This window comes from Carcharodon carcharias, chromosome 2 (genome assembly GCF_017639515.1).
Source record: "Carcharodon carcharias isolate sCarCar2 chromosome 2, sCarCar2.pri, whole genome shotgun sequence".
In the NCBI taxonomy this organism is placed as follows: Eukaryota; Metazoa; Chordata; class Chondrichthyes; order Lamniformes; family Lamnidae; genus Carcharodon; species Carcharodon carcharias.
The window spans coordinates 14,479,753-14,504,058 of NC_054468.1; the positions used below are offsets into that span (position 1 = coordinate 14,479,753).

A 24,306-nucleotide genomic window follows, 5' to 3' on the forward strand; every position below is an offset into this window, starting at 1 on the left:
CTAGAGCTGTAACTTGAGTGCCCTACCATCCATTCTTAATTAGCACATTCGTTTAGATAGTATCACCACCTTCAACACCTCTGTGTTCTTTTGTTCTTTTGTCTGTGACATCTTTTGATTATCTGCTCCTATCACTGCTTGCTTGCCCCTACAGCCACACCACACCACCCCCCAACTTCTCTACCCCCCCCCCCCACCCCCCCACCCACCACCTTAAACCAGCTTATATTTCACCCCTCTCCTTATATTCACTCAGTTCTGTGGAAGGGTCATGAGGACTCGAAACGTCAACTCTTTTCTTTTCCGCCGATGCTGCCAAACCTGCTGAGTTTTTCCAAGTAATTCTGTTTTTGTTTTGGATTTCCAGCATCCGCAGTTCTTTGTTTTTATATAGAAATTATAACTTGGATACAAATCAACACACATAAGAAAGAGGTATTTTTAATTTTGATAGTGTTAATTACAGTTCTTACAAAGTTTAAAATTTGAGGTTTGGTTCTTGATAAAGTTCTCAAAAGGGAATTTTCATTTTAAAAGATTTGACAACAATTGGCACTAATTCAAATGCTGCAAGCTTTTGTATTTGTAAAGTCTGTTCCCCAGATATGAAGCTAAGCTCAAGACCTTGACAATGTTTGGCAGCAATCCAATTTTTGGCCGAGTTAATGAATCTGGGATAATTCTAAAAGAAACAGGTCAGACACAATTTAGTGGGTTACTTTTGAGACTATAAAATGTTTGAGAAGAAGATAAGGAAGTAAAACATGTCAATACCTGATTTCTGTTTTCGAAACTGTTATGAGAATATTTTATTTATTCTAAAGTTTCTCCAGGCAACCTGAACAAGATAAGATTGTTATCTTATCTGTTGCATGTGTAAAATGGTATGAGGCAAGTAGGAGAATGAGTTAGGGAAAGAGGACACAATATACAAACTTTTTAAGGGAAGTGAGTTTGATAATCTGGCCATCAACTAAGACATTGGAAATGCATAGGGGGAGATAAGAAAAGATCTAGAGACAGAGACCCTCGTTGACAATAGAGAAACTGAACTCAAGAGAATCTTAGGATAATCATGGTCAGAAAAAAAAAAACTTAGTGGTAAAACTATGTGGAATCTGTAGTTCAGGAATTGAAATGTAAGGAGAAATAATACTTAACAACAATTTACCCCAAGATGGATAAAGGTAAAGGGAAAGCTGGAAAAAGGCTAAATAGATGTTTACTGATTATATTAATGTGCCTGCGAGCTACAAAAAGTAAGACCGCAGGATTAACACTATGATGACAGACAGAGCTAAGCTCGCAGAGGGAACCATCACTGGAGGTGAAGATACTGATCCATTGAAAGATAGGGTAAGAAGGTGCATTGTAGAGTTGTTTAAGGAATTGAGGCCTGACATGAAACAGCAGCAGGAGGCATTAGACTGGAAGGAGTGGAGGGTGCTTATCCAGATGGATTCAGATCAGGGAACTCATTTCACAGGAAGAGTCATTAAAGAAATGTATAAATTTAAATTTAAACAGAAATTCCACATTCCCTACCAGCCCAGAGTCCAGGGATGGTGGAAAGGATGAACTGAACTTTAAAAACACCGATAGCCTAAGCAATTCAGGAGACAGGCAACAGCTGGGCCACAATATTGCCCAGCATTCTGATGCACCTTAGAGCTACACCAAATAGGACTACCAGGTTCACCGCATTGAACTGATAACAGGAAGGGCCATGCAATTACCTGAAGGCATTTTAGTGGGAGGAGGAGATGTAGGACCACTAAAAGGAAGGAAGTCAGAGACCAACAGATGATTAAGGGTATGGAAACAGGCAAATCCAAAGAGCAACAATGGACCAAGTGCAGAGTAAGGCGATGGTCAATGTGAGCTTGGAGCGAACAGGCATGGACCATACGAGGTAATTATGACAGGTGATACATGCGCACTTTTAGGTATGAGAACGGGAAGTAAATGGAAGCATTACACACAGTTAAAGATACATGACAATTGACCAAGCGGTAACCCAGAGAACGGGAGCCGCTGTTAATGTCTCCACAGATCTACGATCCTGGACGTGGGTGTGTCAGTACTGGCAACAAGGTCGGGGATCAGCACTACTCTTCCCGCACCGCAGGAGGAACTTTGGTACAGTGCGGACAGTGCCGAATACGACACGCAACGGGGAATGATAAATGTAACAGTAGGAGAACAAGTGCTTTCGAATCTTAATAAGAGTTTGCTTCAGATTGGGCTTGGGAGGTCTGCCACTATTCAGCCACCTCCCACCTCTACTTTCACAGTCCGAGTAGAGATAATTGAAGCCCCTCAAACCACACCGACTGACCCACCTTGTCCGACTATGCATCCAGGACTGAAGAAGGGTTTGGTACTGGTTAATCAGACGTTTTGTATGATAATGTACACCACAAGCTGGTACCCGTAGTCTTGAACATTTCCAGAATTGCCCCACCCCAGTGGTGCTCAACCCATACCCAAGCACTCTATATGGCTCTGACAAGCCAATTGATAACTGAAGCAGTTCAGTTCAATGGCGAGATGCGATCAGGCTTGTGAGGGAACCACATTAAATGCAGCCTGATAAATGATGCTGCTACGATATTCAATATAGGGACATCATTGGTTAATTCAGAACCTGGCAACTGTTGACCAGAAGGTCTGTACCCTGAGCTTCAAGCTTAAGGAGATTCTAGAGTGGGGACAGGGGATCCAGGATACACAATTAGATACAGACCAGGACCTGACACGGTTAACCCAAAGCCTGGCTACAGTGCTCGAAAGTCATGCGGGGACTTTCATTAAATTAGTTGAAAACTAGGGAAAGATATTTCAGATGAAGCGAGCAGAAATGATATATGCAGCATCTATGGATCTTGGGCACTGGAACAAGCCCAAGAAAATTTTAGACTGATTAGTGTCTTAATGTAATAATGTAATAGTCCCTTTATGGGTAACTAATGAGCATTTATTGAATCTCTCACAACACAAGAATCATGACTTGACCGGCTCAGAGCCTTGCCAGCTCAGAAGTTTGACATATATAGAATGAAAGTTGAATGTATAGTGAATAGTAATATGCTAATAGGCATTGTATTAATAATACCTGTCATACCTATGTCAACACCTGGCACATATAGAGTAGAAAATATTGGGGCAAAGAGGGGATGAACAGAATGGCACAAGAGATGTGGTTTGCACCTGGGTATTTCGCCATGGCAGCTAAAATAGCTTCACAATGTCTGCTTTGTCAATGACATAACCCAGGCAAGATGCCCTCAGTGACTGCTGGTACGGGACCCCAGCCATGGGGCCCATTTGTACACCTACAAATGGACTTTATACAAATGCCTAAATGTATGGGATATAATTATGTTTTAGTTATAGAATGTTTGTACTCACGATGGGTGGAGGCATATCCCACTCGACGAAATGATGCTATTATTGTTGCAAAATTGTTGTTGCTTGAATACATACCCAAGTTTACAATACCAGGGATTTTAACAAGTGATAGTGGGCCTCATTCTATCGCTAAAGTGATAAAGGAACTGCTGAAGGCCTTACAATGCAACCATCACCTTTCCTGCCCATACCACCCCCATTCTACTGGGGCAGTGGAAAGACTAAAAGCTCAGAAAAAGCCCACCATTGAAGATTGCCATCAATACCAGCCCGGAGACCTAGTCCTGGTTAAGACCTTCAGGAGAAAGAACTGTTTGGGAGGGACCATTCCAAGTCCTGCTCACCACCCGCATGGCCGTGAAGGTTGAAGGACGACCTTTGTGGATCTACACCTCACAAATCAAGTGGACGCTTGCCACGGACCAAAGTGCTTGAGCAGGAACCTTGACTGAGCCATCAGAATGTGGACTCTGATCTGGATCCTGTCCTGCGCGGCCCTTGCGGGGGGCATGGATGACCAATTCCGCGGTTCAACGAATTCAGGCCGTCACCTCAGAAGGCGATCGAACTAAATGTTGGATTTGTACTCATTTTCCCATCCTTTGATTGGTGAGGGTGGCTCCCTAACATCGGCGGGTGGTTTGGGGGCCTTTTTAAAACACTCCTCAAATAACTTGTCATAGGCCTTACCCTACTCATTGTCCTGGATGTAGTTATTCAGCTTGTCCTCTGTTGTATCCTCTCTGCTGACTACAGAACCTCCAGAGTACTTGTGGCAAGCCAGCTATCTATTCCCTCCCTCTCCTCAGAAATCAGGACCCCACTGAGGATGAAGCCCAGTGACTAGGATACACAGAACTTAGCTAAGGGCGGTGGATTGTCCTTTTGGGACAAAAGGGGGGAAGTGTGGTGGCCTAGGCAACTGCAGGGAGCCCATTTGGTGCTGGAAGGGTTAATGGAGAAGTTGAATTGTATGCCTAGGCCTAAGAGAAAAATACTCCAACCTTGAGAAACAATACCATCTTGTCTGACCACAGTTGTAGGATGAGCCCTGAGACATTCCATGTTGTTCTTTCTCAGGCCAAATGTAATCAGGGTTGTGATAAGCAACTACGTAACCAATCATCTGTTGTGAGGGAAATGGAAATTTACTGGAACATGGATTGGTCAGTTAACATATGTAAATATGGGATAGGTTTGTGCAAAATTTACTGATTGGCTGTAAAAATGCTTTTAACAAGTCTGCGTGTATTCTGCCATGAGACTGTACAGTAGCTCTCATTGTGCATGTCTCCCTTGTGCACAAGTAATAAATGGGGTTTCTACGTATGAAATGATACCTCAGTGTGATTAATCTCCGACAAGCCACTTATGAAGGACATTATTAAATGCCTTCTGGAAGTCCTATAAATGGTATCCATAGACATTCCTCTGCTCAATACTTTAGTCACCTCTTCAAATAATTCTTCAGACATGACTTATCCTTTACCATGCTCTTATCCGAGGAACTAATCTAGTGAAACTTTAGATGCACCCCATCAAAGTCGAGTATATCCTGCCTTGGTTAGAAAGACCAAAGTATTTACACACTACTCCAGCTGTGGTCTCACCAAAGCCCTTGTAATTGCAGTAAGACCTCTTTACTCTTGTAAGCCAATCACATTGCAAGAAAAGCCAACATATTATTTCTCACCTAAATTCCTGCTGTACCTGCATGTTAACTTTAGATACAAGAGCTCCTATATTCCTCTGAATTCCAACATTTAATAGCTTCTCACCATTTAAAAAATATTGTTATGTTCTTCCTACCAAAGTGAATAGCCTCACATTTCCACACCTTATTGATCACCTTAATTTATGTTTTATCATTTTATAATTTATTTTTATACTGCTTTGCTTGTATCCTGTTCACAGCTTATTTTCCCACCTTGATTTATATTGTCAGCAAATCTGGATGCAATATACTCGGCCCATTCATCTAAGTCATTAACATAAATTGTCAATAGCTGTGGCCCAAAAAATAATCCTTGTGCAACCCCACTCAAAACAACCTGTCAAGCCAAAAGTGACTCATTTAATAGTACTGAAGACTTGTGCTCCAGAACTTGCCACACCCCTAGCCAAGCTGTTCCAGTACAGCTACAACACTGGCATCTACTCGGCTATGTGGAAAATTGCCCAGGTACATCCTGTGCACAAAAAGCTGGACAAATCTAATCCAACCAATTACTGCCCCATCAGTCTGCTCTCGATCAACAGTTAAGTGATGGAAGGAGTCATCACCAGTGCTATCAAGTGGCACTTGCTTAGCAATAACCTGCTCACTGACGCTCAGTTTGGATTCCGCCAGGTTACTCAGCTCCTGACCTCATTACAGCTTGGTTCAAACATGGACAAAAGAGCTGAACTCCAGAGATGAGGTGAGAGTGACAGCCTTTGAAATCAAGGCAGCATATCCCCATCCTCAATGATGGGGGAGCCCAGCACATCAGTGCAAAAGATAAGGCTGAAGCATTCACAACAATCTTCAGCCTGAAGTGCTGAGTGGATGATCCATCGTGGCCTCCTCCGGAGGTCTCCAGCATCACAGATGCCAGTCTTCAGCCAATTTGATTCACTCCACGTGAGATGTAGAAATGGCTGAAGGCACTGTATACTGCAAAGGATATGAGGCCTAACAATATTCCAGCAATAGTACTGAAGGCTTGTACTCCAGAACTTGCCACTCCCCTAGCCAAGCTGTTCCAGCACAGCTACAACACTGGCATCCACCCGGCTATGTGGAAAACTGCCCAGGTATGTACTGTCCACAAAGAGTAGGACAAATCCAAGCTGGCCAATTACTGCTCCATCAGTCTACTCTCCATCATCAGTAAGGTAATGGAAGGGGTCATCAACAGTGCTATCAAGCGGCATTTGATAACCTGCTCACTGACACTCACTTTGCCTTTTGCCAGGGCCACCCAGCTTCTGACCTCATTACAACCTTGGTTCAAACATAAGCAAAAGAGCTGAACTCCAGAAACGAGGTGAGAGCGACTGCCCTTGACATCAAGGCTGTGTTTGATCAAGTGTAGCATCAAGGGGCCCTAGCAAAACTGGAGTCATTGGGAATTGAGGGGAACCTCTCCGTGGATAAGAGACATACCTAGCACAAAGGAAGGTGGTTTTGATTGTTGGAGGTCAGTCATCTCAGCTCCAGGACATCACTGCAACTTCTCATATACTGAAGCAGTCCATGCCCAAATGCCTGTCCACCATCTACAATGCACAAGTCAGGAGTGATGGAATGCTCTCCACTTGCCTGGATGAATGCAGCTCCAACAACACTGAAGAAGCTTGATACCATCCAAGCAAAGCAGCCCGCTTGATTGTCGCCCCCTCCACAAACATTCACTCCCTTCACCACCCACACACAGTAGCAGAAGTGTGTACAATCTACAAGATGCACTGTAGAAACTCACCAAAGCTCCATAGACAGCACCTTCCAAACTTACATCCACTATCATCTAGAAGGACAAGGGCAGCAGATAGATGGGAACACCACCGCCTGGAAGTTCTCCTCCAAGCCACTCACCATCCTGACTTGGAAATATATAGTCATTCCTTCACTGCTGTTAGGTCAAAATCCTGGACCTTCCACCCTAACAGCACTGTGGGTGTATCTACACCACATGGACTGCAGTGCTTCAAGGCAACTCACCACCGCCTTCTCAAGGGCAATAAATTTGACCAAGCGTGGCATCAAGGAGCCCGAGTCAATAGGAATTGCGGGGGGGGTGGGGGGGACTCTCCACTAGCTGGAGTCATACCTAGCACAAAGGAAGATGGTTGTTGGAGGTCAATCATCTCAGTTCCAGGACATCACTGCAGGGGTTCTTCAGGATAGTGGCCTGATTGTCAGGCCTGACAATCTTCAGCTACTTCATCAATAACCTTCCTTCCATCTTAAGATCAGAAGAGGAGATGTTCACTGATGATTGCACAATGTTCAGCACCATTCGCAGTCCCTCAGATACTGAAGCAGTCCATGTCCAAATACAGCAAGACCTGGAAAATATCCAGGCTTGGGCTGACAAATGGCAAATAACATTCACACCACACAAGTGCCAGGCAATGAACATCTCAGACAAAAGAGGATCCAACCATCGTCCCTTGACATTCAAGAGCATTGCCACTGCTGAATCCCCTACTATCAACATCCTGGGGGGTTACCATTGACCAGAAACTGAACTGGACTAGCCATATAAAAACTGTGGCTACAAGAGCAGGTCAGAAGCTAGGAATCCTGTGGCGAGTGACTCACCTGACTCCCCAACACTTCTCCACCATCTACAAGACAGAAGTCAGGAGTGTGCTGCAATGCACTTGCCTGAATGAGTGCAGCTCCAACAACACTCAAGAAGCTTGATACTATCCAGGACAAAGCAGTGCACTTGATTGGCACCCCATCCACAAACATTCACTCCCTCCACCAACAACGCACAGTAGCAGCAGTGTGTACCATCTAGAAGATGCACTGCAGGAATTCACTAAGGCTCTTTAGACAGCACTGCCCAAACCCATGACCACTATCATCTAGAAGGACAAGGGCATTGGACATATGGGAACACCACCACCTGAAAGTTCCCTTCCAAGCCACTCAGCATTCTGACTTGGAAAGATATTACCATTCCTTCACTGTTGCTGGGTCAAAATCCTGGAATTCCCTTCCTAACAGCACTGTGGGTGTACTTACAGCAAATGGACTGCAGTGGTTCAAGAAGGCAGCTCACCACCACCTTCTCAAGGGCAGCTAGGGATGGGCAATAAATGCTGGCCCAGCCAGCGAAGCCCGCATCCCTTTAATGAATTTTAAAAATTCCTGCTCTCTGCCTCTTTGTCCTTCAAACAGTATCCTTGCCAAGATATTGCCCTCAAATCATGAGCCCTTATCTTGTGCAACAACCTTTCTTGTGGCACCTTACTGAATAGACTTTGAAAATCGAAATATACGATATCCACCAGTTCCCTTTTATCCACGTACAGTGTTAAACTGTATCCATTAAAATAATGATGAACATTACAAGGTTAGGCAGAAAGGTGATGACAGCAACTTCATAGGCTTCAGTTTGAAAAATGCTTTATTCCACTGACGTGGTAAAAATGTGTGGCCTACTCTTATCAGTTAACCTTTCATCAGCATTTACTAATGACCTTTAAAACACTGTCACAATCAAAGTTCACTGAGTCTGCTGCATGTGAGAAGTGCCTTCGTTCACAGGGCAAACTAACCACACTGTTTGTGATTAAAAAGATGTAAATCTGTGTGGCATAACTTGGAGCTTCTATTGATAAATGTAGGACAGCATAATCTTCAGGAATAGTCGGGCTCGTTCCACAATTGAGCACTCTCGACAAGGAGTGATACTCAGATCACTGGCCCGCTGAACCTTGGATGTTCCATCCATTTAAACTGATGGATTCAAAATCATAGGTGCTGGTCCCACATTGCTACCCACTTGGTCACAGAGGAAGAGAAGGCAAACACAACTGGGTCTCCTTCAATTTTCTGCTCGACCTCTTACACCTGACCATGAGCATCTCCTAATTTAACTTTTAAAATGCAGTGTTGCTGCATTTTTCCATGTTTCCTTTATTTGCCATGAATCAGCCCAGATGCAAGTCTGTCAGCTTTGAAGAAGAGTCAAATGGACTCGAAACGTTAACTCTCGGCAGGATCTTTAGGTCGGCCAGCAGGGGGCGGGGCCCGCTCGCTGATGAATGAAATGACGCGGGATGATGTCACGTGGAACTCCCGACGTCACCCCCGCCTCATTTCAATTTTCAGGTGGGCAGGGGCTCAGCCAAATCAGCTGCGCACTCGCCAACCTGTCAACAGCCTACTGAGGCCATTGACAAAGTACTTAATATAATTAATGGACCTGCCCGTCCAACCTTAAGGTTGGCGGGCAGGCCGCGAGCCCTGGTGGGCTTAGGAAAAAGCATCAAATCTCGTCCACGGGCAGGATGAGGTTTCATGAGGGTTTTTCCATTTTTTAAAAATGTTTGAATGAAAGTGATGGATGTGTCCCAACTCATGTGATTGAGGGGACATGTCAGGGAAATTTTGTATTTGTCTCTGTGACATTTTTAAATTTTGAGCCCATCTCCCTGAGGCGGCATTTAGCCTCAGGGGGATCAGTGCACTCTTTTGTGTGCATGCGTGAAAGAGCTCACTCTCGGCTGAGGGAATCCACCTACCCCACCACCCCCCCCACCCCCCGCCCCCCACCCCATCCCCCACCTGCACAGGGAGCGCATTGCTCCTTAATTGACCCGCCTGCCCACGCCTGCCCACGCCAGCTCTGGAACTCCACCCCACAATGGGGGGATAATTCTTCCCTCTGTCTTTCTCTCCACAGATACTGTTAGGCCTGCTGAGTTTTTCCAGCGTTTTTTGTTTTTGTTTCAGATTTCCAGTATCCGCAATATTTTGCTTTTACCAGATGCAAGTCTCCACTGGCTAGATCAAATGACTTTTGCACAAAATATAGCCTTTTTACATAACTATTTGCAGCTTTTTAAAGTCTATTTAAACCCCATTAACACCTTCTGTCACCTTTCTTATTAAAACATTTGGCACATTCTGGATTTAAACTCTCCAGTTTATGTATCAGTCCTGCAAAGAGCCTCTCCAATCTGACTATGCCAATTATAAATGAAGGGTGATCTGATCAAGATGATTAAAATGTTCAAGGCATTTAATAGATTGGCTGGGAAGAAAGCATTCCCTCACATGGGGAAAATCAGGAACAAGACAACACGATCTTAAAATTAGAGTAAGATCACTGAGGAGTGAAATTTCTCACACAAAAGGTAGTACAGGTCTGGAACTTTCTCCCCCAGGTGGCCCTGGATGCTGGGCCATTTGGGGCTTTCAATACTTAGACAGGTGGATTTCCATTAGGTAAGAGCATTGGGGGAACAAAGGCAGATGAGTGGAGCTGAGTGTCAGTGAGCAATGGTCTAATTAAATGGCAGACAGGCTCAAGGGCCTGAAAGGCCTACTCCTGCTTTTCATGATCCTATAATCCCATGTGGTGAAAGGTTCCATCTGAAATAGTAACCTATCATTCTGAGTTGCAGTGTGAGCATTTTCTTTCACTACTTGAGGAAAATATAATTGCACCTTGTAACCATTGATTCAGATAGCAGGTTCTGAGGGTGCAAATCACAAAGCTGATAAGACAATCTCCCCTAGACCTAATCTAATTGAGCATAGTTTTTTTTTGCAATTGCTTGTATGTTCAGGGTCCAAATTGATGAGTGAGGGTGGGGGGGTGGGGGTGGGTGGTGGTGGTGAATGTCTTTGGAGTTCATCCTAGTTCCAACATGTTAAATTTGGCCACAGTTCAGTGGATACTCTGTACACACACAGGAATTTCAGGGATTGCCTTGAAGTTACGAAATTGGGAGAAGGTCGCTGGAAACTTGCCCTCTAAGTGCCTGCTCTCGGGTATTCCACATGAGGATAGAAACTAAGCTTTTGGAGAAGATTGTATTCAGCAAGTGGACAAACCTTGAGAGGTTGGGAGGGGTGAAATTGATCTTGGAGGTTGCGTGATCTACACTCGCACCCTTTACTGTGGGAAAGGAAGTGGGACAAGCTGTCAAACAGGTGACGGATTCACTATTGCCCATTTTGCACTGTCGTCCACTAGCCCCTCCTACAGCTGGCAGACTGAGCATTTTTCACATTTCAGGCACCTGGGCATCAAACACTTCCCAATCCAATGCAGCATAGCTATAGGTATGATAAAACTCCCGCTACTTTACACCAACAGCGTGCCTCAGTTTTAACCTTGGAAAACTATTATCTCCGTCTGTTGTGTTTCTACTTCCCACACCAGCCATCCTCCTGGGCTAAGGTTACAAATTTAGGGCCAACTCGTGAACTTGTTTTTCCTGTGGCCCCATTGCTGTGGGAACTAGATGGAGTCTGGCCGACCTCATTTCACACTGAGCCCTCACATCTTACGGGCAGGTGAAGGAATTTTTTATCCCATCAATTTAGCCTGGATTATAGCTGGAAAAGACACTGTCAAATCCACAGCACTTTCCCCGACCTCCTGACCAATCCCTTCACCAACCCCCTTCCCCCTCCCCCGCCTCCCTGCCACACACAAATTTATCATTTGTTAACGGGACCGAAAACGTCTTTAATCTTTTTTTGGAAGCGTGTAGTCTAAGGCATCAATTAGTGGGAAAGATGTAGGGAAACAAATTTGCAAGAAGATTACAGAGAGATGCAAGAATTAAAGAGTAATTATAATGATTGGTTTGAATTATCATTGAAGGTAGCAGCACATGTTAAGGGAGTGGTCAATAACTCTTACTTTTTTTTATTCATCAGAAGTGAGCATCACCAGCTGGGCCAGCATTTATTGCTCTTGAGAACTAAATGGCTTGGCTCAGCCACATTTTTGTGGGTTTGAAGTCACATGTAGGCCAGACAGGTAAGGCTGGTAGATTTCTTTCCCTAAAGTGAACCACATGGGTTTTTACAACAATGGTCATTATTAGACTTTTAATTCAAATTTCACCATCTGACATGGTGGGATTTGAAACCAGGTCCCCAGAGAATTACCCTGGGTAGCTGGAGTACTAGTCTAGTGTTGATCCCACTATACCACCATCTCCCCTACATCATCCTGGACTTTATCAATGGGGGTACCGAGTACAAAAGCAAGGGAGTTACATTAAACCTGTATAAAGCACTGGTTCAGCCTTAGCTGGAGTATCACATCTTGTTCTGGGCATTGAACTTTAGGAGGGATATGAAGACTTTATAGGGAGTACAGATAAGATTCACGAGAATCGTTCAAAAGATGAGGAACTTCAGTTACGTAGAAAGCTTGGAGAAGTTGGGTCTGTTCTCCTTAGTGGAGAGAAGATTGAAAGGTGATTTTATACAGATATTTAAAATCATGACAGGTCTGGACAGAATAGATAGGGAGAGACCGTTCTCATTGGTGGAAGGTTCAAGAACAAAAATGCACAGATTTAAGGTAATTGGCAAAACAAAAACAATGACGACATGAGGAAGAACTTTTTTACGCAGCGAGTGGTTAGCATCTGGAATGCCCTGCCTGAGAGTGTGGTAGAGGCAGGGTTCAACTGAAGCATTCAAGTCAAAATCAGACTAATAGCTGAAAAGGAAGAATATGCAGGGCACGGGGAGATGGTGGGGGAAGTGGTACAATTTGTCCTTCAGAGATCCAACACAGAGCCTGTGAGCTGAATGGCCTTCTTCTGTGCTGTAACTGTTCTTTGATTCTAAGTTGAAATTCTTCAATGCATTAACTATGACCACGTAGCCTGGGTAGCTTGTTTAAGGCTGTTCAACCTTATTGTTAGATCACTAAAAACATGGCCTGACCTTTCAAGATGACTTCCAATTCGTCCCTCAGAATGTCAAAGGTACTGTAGCGGGAGCTGGTCTCAGGGATGATGTGCTTCTTCAACCATCCTCCACAGGCATACTGATAAAAATTGTTGCAAGGGTCTGCAGCTTGGTCCATGTTCCCAATGATACGTGCAGCTGAGCAGGGAAATGGAGAAAGGTTAAACAGGACGCTGACTTTTCCATAAAAACCGGACAGTGTATAAAGAACATTAAGCTAAGGGTTTCTTTGGCTGCTATGAGTAGCGATGTGATTAATCATTTATTTTGTCTTTTGGCCGTGACGTTAAACCATGGCTGCTTCTCTCTCACGCGGACATAAACGAGCACATGGCACCATTGCAAAGACGAGCAGGGGAGTTAAATCTGGTGCACCGGCCAATATTTATCCCTCAACCAACATTACAAAAAAAAAACAGATGATCTGGTCATGATCACATCACTGTTTGCAGGAGCTGGCTCTGCACAAATTAGCTGCTGTGCTTCTTACATCACAACAGTGACTACACTTCAAGAAGCACAGTATTGGCTGTAAAGCACTTTTGGGGTGGCCGGTGGTCCTGAAAGGCACTATATAAATGTAAGTCTCTCTTTTTGTTTTAGAATATGTGCTCGGTTTTGCTAAGAGTACAAAATGACTTTAGGAAAGTAGGAGCAGAAGAGGGCATTCAGCCCCTAGAGTCAGTTCCACCATTTAATTTGACTGTTGCTGATTCATATCTTAAGTCCATTTGCCCATCTTGCTTCCATAACCCTTCATATCCTTGCCTAACAAAAACCTATCAGCCTCGGACTTGAATTGTTTATACCTCACCCCCCAGACTCAACACCTCAATGTTACAACAAACAGGAGTCAGAGGAAGACATGCCCCATGGGCAGAATTTTACTGGATCCTATGGCAACGGGACTAAAGGCAGGTGGGCCGGTAAACTGCAGTGGGTCCATGATGGCCCAAATCTCCAAAATTGTTCCACCATAGCTCCCAGGTGCAGGAGGGCAGACAGATCAGCTTTAAACTGAGCGACAGCAAGAGATAATTAAGGCTGTTAATCAGCCAATTGACAGTGGCCTCTCCAGATATTTGGGATGTTTCGAGGGGCTAACTCAGGCTTGTCCAGCCTGCGGGCCGGATCCAGCCGACGAACGCCCAGTGTTGTGGCCCCCAGAGCCACTCTTCAAAATGGCGGGGATGAGCCTATCAACAGCAAACATGGGAGAGCAACAGTTTGTGACTGGCGGAGCAGTGAACACTGGTGGTGGTGAATGTGTGGAGGGAAAAGAGAGGATTTCAGGGGTTGGAGGGTGGTGGTGGTGGGGACAGAGAGAGATGGGCCCCAGTGGGGGCCAAGGCTGGGGGAGTGAGAGTGGCTGACGGGGGCCGGTGAGGGGAAGAGAGAGGCTGCCGGGGCCCAGGGGGTGGTGGGAAAAGATTGGTCACGGAACCCAGGTGGGATTTGAAGGGACTCGTTGCTGAGGGGTATGCATGTGAGAGAGGAAGAAAGTGTGTGAGAGAGAGAGAGAGAGACAAAGTGTGTGAGTGAGGGAGAGAGGGAGAGAGAGTGTGTGTGAGAGAAAGAATAGGTGTGAGAGAATGGGTGTGTGTGTGTGTATGTGAGAGAGAGAGAGAGAGAGAGGGACGGTGTGTGTGCGAGAGAAGGAGAGGGAGGGTGTTTGTGTGTGTGTGTGTGTGTGAGAGAGAGAGATGGAGGATGTGTGTATGTGCGTGTGAGAGAGGGAGAGTGTGTGTGCGAGAGAGAGAGCAAGAGAGAGGGAGGGTGTGTGTGTGTGTGAGTGAGAGAGAGAGAGAGGGAGGGTGTGTGTGTGTGTGTGTGAGAGGGAGAGGGAGGTTGTGTGTGTGTGTGAGAGAGAGGGAGGGTGTGTATGTGTGTGAGAGAAAGGGAGGGAGGGTGTGAGTGTGTGTGTGTGTGTGCGTGTGAGAGAGAGAGAGAGAGAGGGGGTGTGTGTGTGAGAGATAGAGAGAGAGAGAGAGAGAGAGGGAGGGTGTGTGTGTGTGAGAGAGAGCAGGAGAGAGGGAGGGTGTGTGTGTGTCTGCGTGTGTGTGTGAGAGAGAAATAGAGGGAGGGGGTATGTAAGTGTGTGTGTGTGAGGGAGAGAATGTGTGTGTGAGAGAGGGTGTGCGCGTGTGTGTGTGTGTGTGTTTGAGAGAGAGAGAGAGGGAGGGTGTGTGAGTGAGAGAGAGAGAGTGGGAGAGCGGGACGGTGTGTGTGTGTGTGTGAGAGAGAGAGGGAGAGCGGGACGGTGTGTGTGTGTGTATGTGTGAGTATGTGGGAGTGTGTGTGCGTGTGAGAGAGAGGGAGGGTGTGTGTGTGAGAGAGAGAGAGGGAGGATGTGTGTGTATGTGAGAGAGAGAGAGGGAGGATGTGTGTGTGTGTGTATGTGTGAGAGAGAGAGAGTATGTGTGTGTGTGTGTGTGTGTGTGTGCGTGTGTGAGAGAGAGAGGGAGGGTGTGTGTGAGAGAGAGAGAGAGAGAGTGTGTGTGTGAGAGAGAGAGAGAGAGGGAGGGTGTGTGAGAGAGAGAGAGAGGGAAGATGTATGTGTGTGTGTGTGTGTGAGAGAGAGAGGGAGGATGTATGTGTGTGTGTGTTAATGGGTGTGTGAGAGAGTGCATGTGCGTGTGGGTGAGAGAGAGAGACAGTGAAAGTGTGTGAGTTTATGTCTGGCTCACTCCCAGTCTCAGGATTCTCACTCACTCTCACGCCCACACTCCAACATATACTCTCACCCAGTCACACAGTGGATGAGGATGATTGAGTAAACACCCTGAGACTGGGAGTGAGCTGGACACACACATTCTGACCCTCTCACACTCTAATGATCATCTTTATTAATTACACTTTTTAAAAATTTTTACTTTATTGCTTTGACATTGTTTTATTTTTGCTCAGTAAGTTGTTTCCTTTGTTCATACCTCAGTGGCAGTCAATGCTTTCAACTGTCTAATGAAACTGAAAGGCTGTATGGAAAAGGGCTAGCAAGTTTAGTGGCAGTCCCAAGGCAAGGCCAGAGAGAGGGCCTGTTACCAAAAGAATGTCCCCCAGGTCTGCTGCACCGACTGGAGGCAGGGCTAGGAGCTTCAGAGGCTCATTGCCCTGAAGGTGCCATTTGCCAATGTGGTTCTGCATTCAGAGTTTGGAGTGAGGAGGAGAGTGGGAAAGAGATGGGGCAGCTGCCACATGGAGTGGCAGTGCAGTGGCCAGTGGAGCGCCATTCTAAAAGTCTATATTCTATAAAGACAATGACACTATTGCTGAGAGGGGAAAAAAATCATGCTGTAGAAGCTTTTCATCTTGCACTCACACAAGAATGACAAATTTCAAAGTGAGCAAAAATGTATACTGTATGAGAAAAGGGTGCTGATTGGTTGGCTAGTCGACTCTGATTGATCGAGGAATTGTCTTGGAGAATGTAGGGAACAATTGTCCCTGAGGCTTTTGTTTAACTGAATAAAGGTGCAATACCTGGACATGTTCCTTTTTCCTGCAGAGGACAGCATGTGTAGCTTCTACAACCAATGTCACCGTTCTTTTGCTTTGTTTGCCCCCAGTTAACTTGGGATTTTACAAAGTGTTTGACATTGTGCTTTACAAAATTATTAGAGCGGATAGGCATTTTAAGAGCACTTTGCTCTTTCTTTTCAGAGGACTTACCTGCTGCTACACACGATGGTGCTGTACATGTTTTATCTGTGGAGCAACAGAAGGAAAACAATCATGAGCGGTTGCATAATCCAATGGCATTCTAATTAATTGGACTTTACAATCTCTGTTATATACACTCCAATTATCCAAGATCATTTTCACTGAGCTATTGTCCTCAAGACACGACCTCCTGTCAGACTAAATTCAAACTCACAGATCTGGAGTATTCCAATTTATAAAAGGTGAATTCAACTCATTTTATTAGTATTATTCTTGCCTCCATTCCTGTGCCTAAGATACTACCATACTAAGTGTAAAATTTTTGTTTTATAAGATGCTCCTGAAACATCTTGGGATATTTTACTACATTAAAGGTGCATACAAGTACCGAACAGAAGTCTCCTTTCTCTTGTTTTTGCCTCTGTTCATTTGAGCTTGTTCAAAAATGCTGCCTGTATCGTAACTCAAACCAAATCCTGTTCACCCATCACTCCCGCGCTCACTGATCTGCATTGTCTTCTGGGCCACAATGCCTCAATTTTAAAATTCTTATACTTGTTTTCAATCCATCCATGGACTCAAGCCCTCCCTATCTCTGCTTCCTCCTTCAGCACGACAACCTCCCAAGATCTCTGCACTCCTCCAAATCTGGCTTCTTGCACATTTCCGATTTCCATTGCTGGTCATGCCTTCAGCTGCACAGGCCCTCTGGAATTCCTGCCCTAAACCTTTCCACTTCTCTCTCTCTCTCTCTCTCCTCCTTTCAGGACGCAGGTAAATAGAATTTTGTTAGGTGGAGCTGCACAAACCTGGCTTGTATATCCTTGTGTATATGTGATCAGTTGAAGGTGTTGAAAATGATAAAGGGATTTATTTTATATATCCATTCATAGGATGTGGGCATCACTGGCAAGGCTAGCATTTATTGCCCATCCCTTGAGAAGATGGTGGTGAGTCGCCTTCTTGAACCACTGCAGTCCATGTGGTGTATGTACACCCACAGTGCTGTTAGAGCAGGAGTTACAATGTAAGCTCATAGACTTATAGACGTCTACAGCACAGAAGGAGGACATTTGGCCCATCGAGCCCATGCCAGTCAACAAAGGTCTGACTACACTAATCCCATTTTCCAGCGCTTGGCCCATTGCCCTGGCGGCTATGGAAATGCAAGTGAATATCTAAAAACTTCTTAAATGTTACGAGAGTTTCTGACTCAACCACCCTTTCAGGCAGTGAGTTCCAGACTCCCACCACCCTCTGGGTGAAAAAATTTCTCCTCAACTCACCTCTTAGCCTTCTACCTCTTACCTTAAATCTATGTCCCCGGGTTATTGACCCCTCTACTAATGAGAAAAGTACTAATACTAATATTAAGGTTTTCTCATTCTCATTCTTCTAAGTATTACACTGTATCCACTTATTATAGAAATATTATTATCTGGCATTCAACATCAGAACAGGACAAGGGTTGTTAACTCTAGCTATGTGTATTACTGGAGGTTTCATTACATGAGGCCCACCTCTCACTGCCCCGCACCCACTTCTCCCATCATTGGCAGCCTAACACGTCAATCCTCACAGCACACCACATTCCCAAGCCAAGTTGGAAAATGAACAGATCCTTCGTGACCCAATTGGATGATTCCTGTGTGCTCCACCCCACCCCCAATTCCTACCTTATGATAGCTAATAAAAGTGTTCAAAACAAATGAAAAATGCACGCCATTTTTAATGCCCCTCAAATTTTTTGCCAGGGTTTTGTTAGCGGCTGTGCCCTGGAAATTATTCTTCAATTCCTGGAGACTATCCTGGAGCTTTGGCAAACCCAGACGGGACTCAGCAGATGCTGCCTGTGGCGTGAAGTGCTTACATTGGCTTATACATTCAAATCCAAGTTCTAGGCATGAATGGTCACTGTTCTACTTTACTAAACTACCCAGTCCCAAGGGGCCTGTGTACTTTTCACCAGATTATCCTAGATGGTTTCAGCTGCGTAGCTCCAGCTGAAAAATTCTCTCTGTAAACTACACCATTGAATGAGTTCAGATTGTAATTTTGCTGAATTCCCTACAGTCTATAATCAGAGTTTAATGACGTGAATGTCAGAAGTATGGGTTCAGTTTTGCTTCCATCGCTAACACAGTGTTACAGATGAAAATCAATGTGTATGAATGATGGGTGATAAACTATTTTGTTGTTATTAAGTAAGAACTCTAGCACAAAGCAGCGCCAGACTCAAGGCCAGAAAAGGGGGGAACAATGTAAACAGATTTAACTACATTGCATTTAAGATACTGAATTTTGAGAGAAGAGTGGAGCCCACATTAACAAATTCAAAGGGGAACTAGATTCATGCTGGACCAAAAAAACAGAATTGAGGGGCTGAGAGATAGGGCAAATGCACCATAACGATAGTGTGCAATTCAGCAAGAAAACAGCAAAGGGCTACTAAAGATTCCTGTACCCTTTACTAAATCTATGCTACCAAACTAGACAGACCAGTGAAACGGGGAGACACATGGCAGATGAAATTTAACACACACAAGTGTGATTTGATGCATTTCGCTGGAGAATGAGGAGAGGAAACGTAAGGTAAATGGTACAATGTTAAGAGAGGTGCAGGAACAGGAGAACCTGGAGATTTGTGTGCACAAGTTCTTGAAGGTGTCAGGACAAGTTGAAAAAGCATATGAGAACCTTTGCTTCATTAATAGGGGGCATAGAATACAAAAGCAAGGAAGTTATGCTAAACTTTTATAAAACACTGGTTTGGCCCCAGTTGGAATTTGGTGTTCGATTGTGAGCGCCACACTTTAAGAAGGATGTCAAGATCTTGGAGAGGTTGCAGGAGAAATTTACTGGAATGGTACCAAGGGGGAGAACTTTCTCCCTGTCAGGCAGGCCGGTCAGGAGCGGGCAGGAGTGGGCATGGAGCTGATCGCCGGCCGTGATCAGCTGTGCACCGCCATGTTATGCGGGTGGGTAAATTAAGGCCCGCCCAGTGTGACGCACACTCGGAAGCGCTCAGCGCTACCTGTGCGGGCAGGGGGAAGAGGGAGAGTCGAGGCCTGCGCTCTTTTGCGCACATAAATCTCCCTGAGGCACGGAGCTGGCTCAGGGAGATTAACTTCAGTCATAAGGATGTGAAAAATAAAAAAAATAAAATTGTTCAGACATGTCCCTTCATGTGACATTGTCACACAAGCTGGGAAATGTTTGCGAATTTTCACAAAACGTTTTATTGAATTAATAAACCCTTCATGAAACCTCATCCCGCCCGTGGATGAGGTACCAAGAGAAATGTGAAGGCTGCCTGGGCTGTTCACCTGCGCCCCCCACCACCCCCCAGCCAACCTTAAGGTTGGACAGCAGCCCTGACAAGTATTTTAATTAAGTTGACGAATGGCCTTAGCAGGCCTTTGACAGTTCGGTGGGTGCGCAGCTGATTCCGGTGTGCGCGCGCCGAACTGAAGATCGGAGTGACACGGGGTGATGCCGAGACACGCCTGACATCACCGCGCATTATTTTACGCATTAGTGTGCAGGCCCCCCCCCACCGCACGCTGAACAGAAGATTCTGCCCAAAGTCTGTGGAGGGACAAGAGAGAGTGGGGTTGTTCTCCTTAGGACAGAAAAAGTTAAGAAGAGATTTGATACATGTGTGAAATCATGAAGAGTTTTGATGGGGTAAATAAGGGGATTCTGTTTCCGGTGACAGAGGGTTGGTAACCAGAAGATACAGACTTAAGGTGGTTGGCAAGGAACCAGAGGCAGCATGAGGACACTATTTTTTTGTGTGGTGAATAGTTGTGACCTGGAATGCACTCCCCAAAAGGGTACTGTAGAACTATAGAAAAGTCACAATACAGAAAGAGGCCATTCAGCCCATTGTGTCTGTGCTGGCTAAAAAATAAAAATATAAAAAAGACTAGTTTCCCATTTTAATCCCACCTTCCAGGACCCAGTCTGTAGCCTTACAGGTTACAGCACTTCAGGTGCAGATCCAGGCACCTTTCAAATGAGTTTAAATAAGAGTTTCTTATTTACCAAACCAGGCAGTGAATTCCAAACATCTCTGGGTGAAGATGTTTTTCCTCACGTCCCCTCTAATCCTTCTACTAATCACCCTAAATCTGTGCCCCCAGTAATTAACCTCACCGCTAGGGGAAACAGGGCATTCCTGTCTCCTCTATCCAGACCCCTCATAATCTTGTACATCTCAATGTGGTCACCCCTCAGTCTCCTCAGCTTCAAGGAAAACAACCCCAGCCTATCCAATCATCCTTCATAGCTGCAATTCTCAAGCCCTGACAACATTCTTGTAAATCTCCTCCATGCTTTCTCCAAAGCAGTTATGCCCTTCCTATAATGCGGTGACCAGAACTGTACATAAAATTCCAGCTGTGGCCAAACCAGCGTTTTATACAGTTCCACCATTACATCCCTTCATTTGCATTCTATACCTCGTCCAATAATGGAAAGCATTCCATATACTTTCTTTACTACCTTATCCACCTTCAAGGACCTCTGGAGATACACTCCAAGGTCTCTCGCTTCCTCTACCCCTCCAAATATCTTACCATTTATTGTGTGTCCCCTATCTTTGTTTGCCCTCCCCAAACGCATTACCTCACACTTCTCTGGATTGAATTCCATTTGCCACTTTTCCACCCACTCAACCAAACCATTGGTATCGTTCTGGAGACAACAGCTATCCTTTTCACTATCAACTACACGGCCAATTTTTGTGCCATCTGCAAATTTCCCAATCATGTCACCCACATTTAAACTGAAATCATTAATATGTGCAAAAAACAGCAAGAGGCCCAACACTGAGCCTGTGGAACGCCACTGGAAATTGTTTTCCATTCACACAAACATGCATCAGCCATTACCCTTTGTTTTCTGTCACTGAGCCAATTTTGAATTCAACTCGCCACATTCCCCTGTATCCCGTAGGCTGTTACTTTTATGACCAGTCTGCCATGTGGGATCTTGTCAAATGCCTTACTAAAATCCATGTAGGCAACATCCACTGCACTACCCTGATCAGTCCGCCTTGTTACTTGCTCAAAAAATGTGATTAAATTAGTAAGACATGACCTTGTCCTAAAAAATTTATGCTGACTACCCCTGATTAATCTGTTCTTTTCTAAGCGACAGTTTATCCTGCCTCTCAGAATTGATTCTAATAATTTGCCCACCACAGAAGTCAGACTGATCTATCCCTCGAACACTCTCTAAACAATAGTACAACGTCGCAGACCTCCAATCCTCTGGTTCCTCGCCTGTATCTAGTGAGGATTGGCAAATGATCCTCAGAGCATCAGCTATTTCCTCCCTGCTTCCTTTAACAGCCTGGGATATAACCCATCGGCCCTGGTGACTTATCTACCTTCAAGGATCCCAGTCCCTCCAATACTTCATCTCTCACTATGCTTATTGTATCTAATATTTCACACTCCTCCTCCTTAACGAGGATATCTGCTTCATCCCTCTCCTTAGTGAAGACAGAGAAAAAGTACTCATTGTGAACCCTATCCACATCTTCAAAATCAGAGCACAAGTTACCATGTACATCTCTGATAGGCCCTACCCTTTCCTAAATTATTTTCTTGCTTTGAACGTACTGGTGAAACATTTTTGGGTTTTCTTTGATCTTACCTGCCAATATTTTTTCATATCTTCTCTTTGCGTTCCTACTTACCTTTTTTACTTCACCCTTGTACTTTCTATACTCCTCTAGACTTTCTTCAGTATTACATTTTTTGTGTGAAGTGATGCACTTTGGAAGGACTCATATGGAAAGGCAATATACTATAAATGGCCCAATTTTGATAAGCATGGATGAGCAGAGACCCTGGTATCCATAGAAACAAAACCTTAAAGGTGGCAGGACAAGTTCACGTGATGGTTTAAAAAACATATGGGCCACTTTACAAAGAGAGATACAGAATATGACAACAAAAAGGTCATGTTAGATCTTTATAAATCACTGGTTAGGCCTTAGTGAGACACATCTGGGCACCACACTAAAGGAAAGATGGAACAGCCTCAGAAAGTGTGAAAAGGAGGTTTATTGGAATGTTGCCAGGACTGAGGAACTTCAGGAATAAGGGGAGATTGGAAAACTTAGGACTGTTCTCTTTGGAACCTCCTTGAGGTGACTCAATCAAGATTTTCAAGATGATGAGAGGTTTTGATGTAGTAGATGGAGAAGGCTGTTCCTTCTGGTGATTGGGTCAATAACAAAAGGTGACAGATTTAAAATGATTAGCAAGAGATCCAGCAAGTTAACAGGATCTGAAACGTTATCTAAAAAGGTGATGGATGCGGGTCCCATAAATATTCCATAATATTAAAAATGAGTGGCCAGGTACTTGAGGATGCATAACTTCTTGGGTTACTGGGGGGTGGTGGGGGGGGGGGGGGGTTAGCTGATGGCACAGCGGTAATGTCACTGGACTAGAAATCCAGAGGCCTAGGCTAATTGTCTAGGGACACAGGTTCAAATGTCACCTGGTGGAATTTAAATTCAATAAATAAGTCTGGAATTGAAAGTTGGTCTCAGTGATGGTGACCATGAAGCCATTGTCAACTGTCGTAAAAACTCATCTGGTTCACTAATCGCCTTTAGGGAAGCAAACCTGCCATCCTAAGTCAATCTACATGTGACTCCAGACCCACAGCAATGTGGCTGATTCTTAACTGCCCTCTGAAATGGCCGAGCTAAGCACTCGGTTCAAGGGCAATTAGGGATGGGCAACAAATGATGGCCTGGCCAGCAACGCCCACGTCCCACGAAAGAATAAAGAAAACATAACTATGGACATGGGATTAAGTACCTCTGCTCTATCAAAGGGTTAGCACAGGCATAACAAACCAAATGGCCTCCTCTGTGCTTAAACTCTTGTGATTCTACCATAAAGAGGTGCAATGCAGTTTTCAAATGAGAGAAAAAAAATCAATTTGCAATAACACAAAGTGGTTGAAATTGTGGATAGGTTGAAATTGTGGATAAAGTGGAGCAGGGGAATAGGGCTAACTGGATTGCTCTGCAGAGAGGTGGCATGGGCTTGATGGACCAAATGGCCTCCTTCTGTACTGTAATGACTCTATAAAATATGCCAACACTTTGTTACAGCAAAAGAGAAAGGAATTTTATATGACTATAAACCACATTTATTATTATATAGTTCAACCACAGAATGCAGGGTGTAACTAGGCCAGTAATCATCTCAGGTCGAGTGAGATATGCCATTTATCTCAACACTTATGAAATGGTTTTTAAAGTGGCGATTTTATTTTACAGAATGCTTGCGAAGTTACAAAGGTAATTACCAACATTTAAGTTCTGATGGGTCTGTGCTAATTCAGGCACCAACATGTCTGCAAAACAGCAGGTGTACGCAAAGCGCTTTCTGGCGGTGATGTATACGGGAATGTAATAACACTTAAGAGCAAAGGAAAGGGCGGGCATTGTAGCTCTCCGCCTCCAGTACATGCAAGGCTACCTTAATCACGGACTCCTCCACCCTCCCTAAAAATCTCGAGATTCCCGTTTCTAATCCCACAAAACAGATTGGTCAATTTTAATTGGAGTCATTTTAATTTCGGGAGATTTTAAATGAGCAGTTTTTCTGTAAGGTCTTGCTGAAGGTAATAGTGGGCGGTGTAATGGCCAGGGAGGCTTGGACCCGGTTCCTTTTTAAAAGTATAAATTCATCGAGTGAATCCGTTATTTTGTTTGAAAAAAAATACCTCCTAAGACCCGGAATGTGTTTCAGAAC

The 24,306-nt window shown here is 44.6% G+C and overlaps 1 protein-coding gene across 4 annotated transcripts in view; it reads right to left on the reverse strand.

The window, feature by feature from the left end:
• Positions 1–24,306, reverse strand: part of LOC121273482 (neprilysin-like) — a 248,314-nt gene that overhangs the window by 182,793 nt on the left and 41,215 nt on the right. For all 4 annotated transcript variants that reach the window (XM_041180668.1, XM_041180654.1, XM_041180674.1 and 1 more), the window contains exons 3-4: positions 16,526–16,561; positions 12,833–12,994 (exon numbers count right to left, since the gene is read on the reverse strand). In XM_041180668.1, the coding sequence (XP_041036602.1) occupies positions 12,833–12,994; positions 16,526–16,561 (198 nt within the window). The remainder of the gene's footprint in view (positions 1–12,832; positions 12,995–16,525; positions 16,562–24,306) is intronic.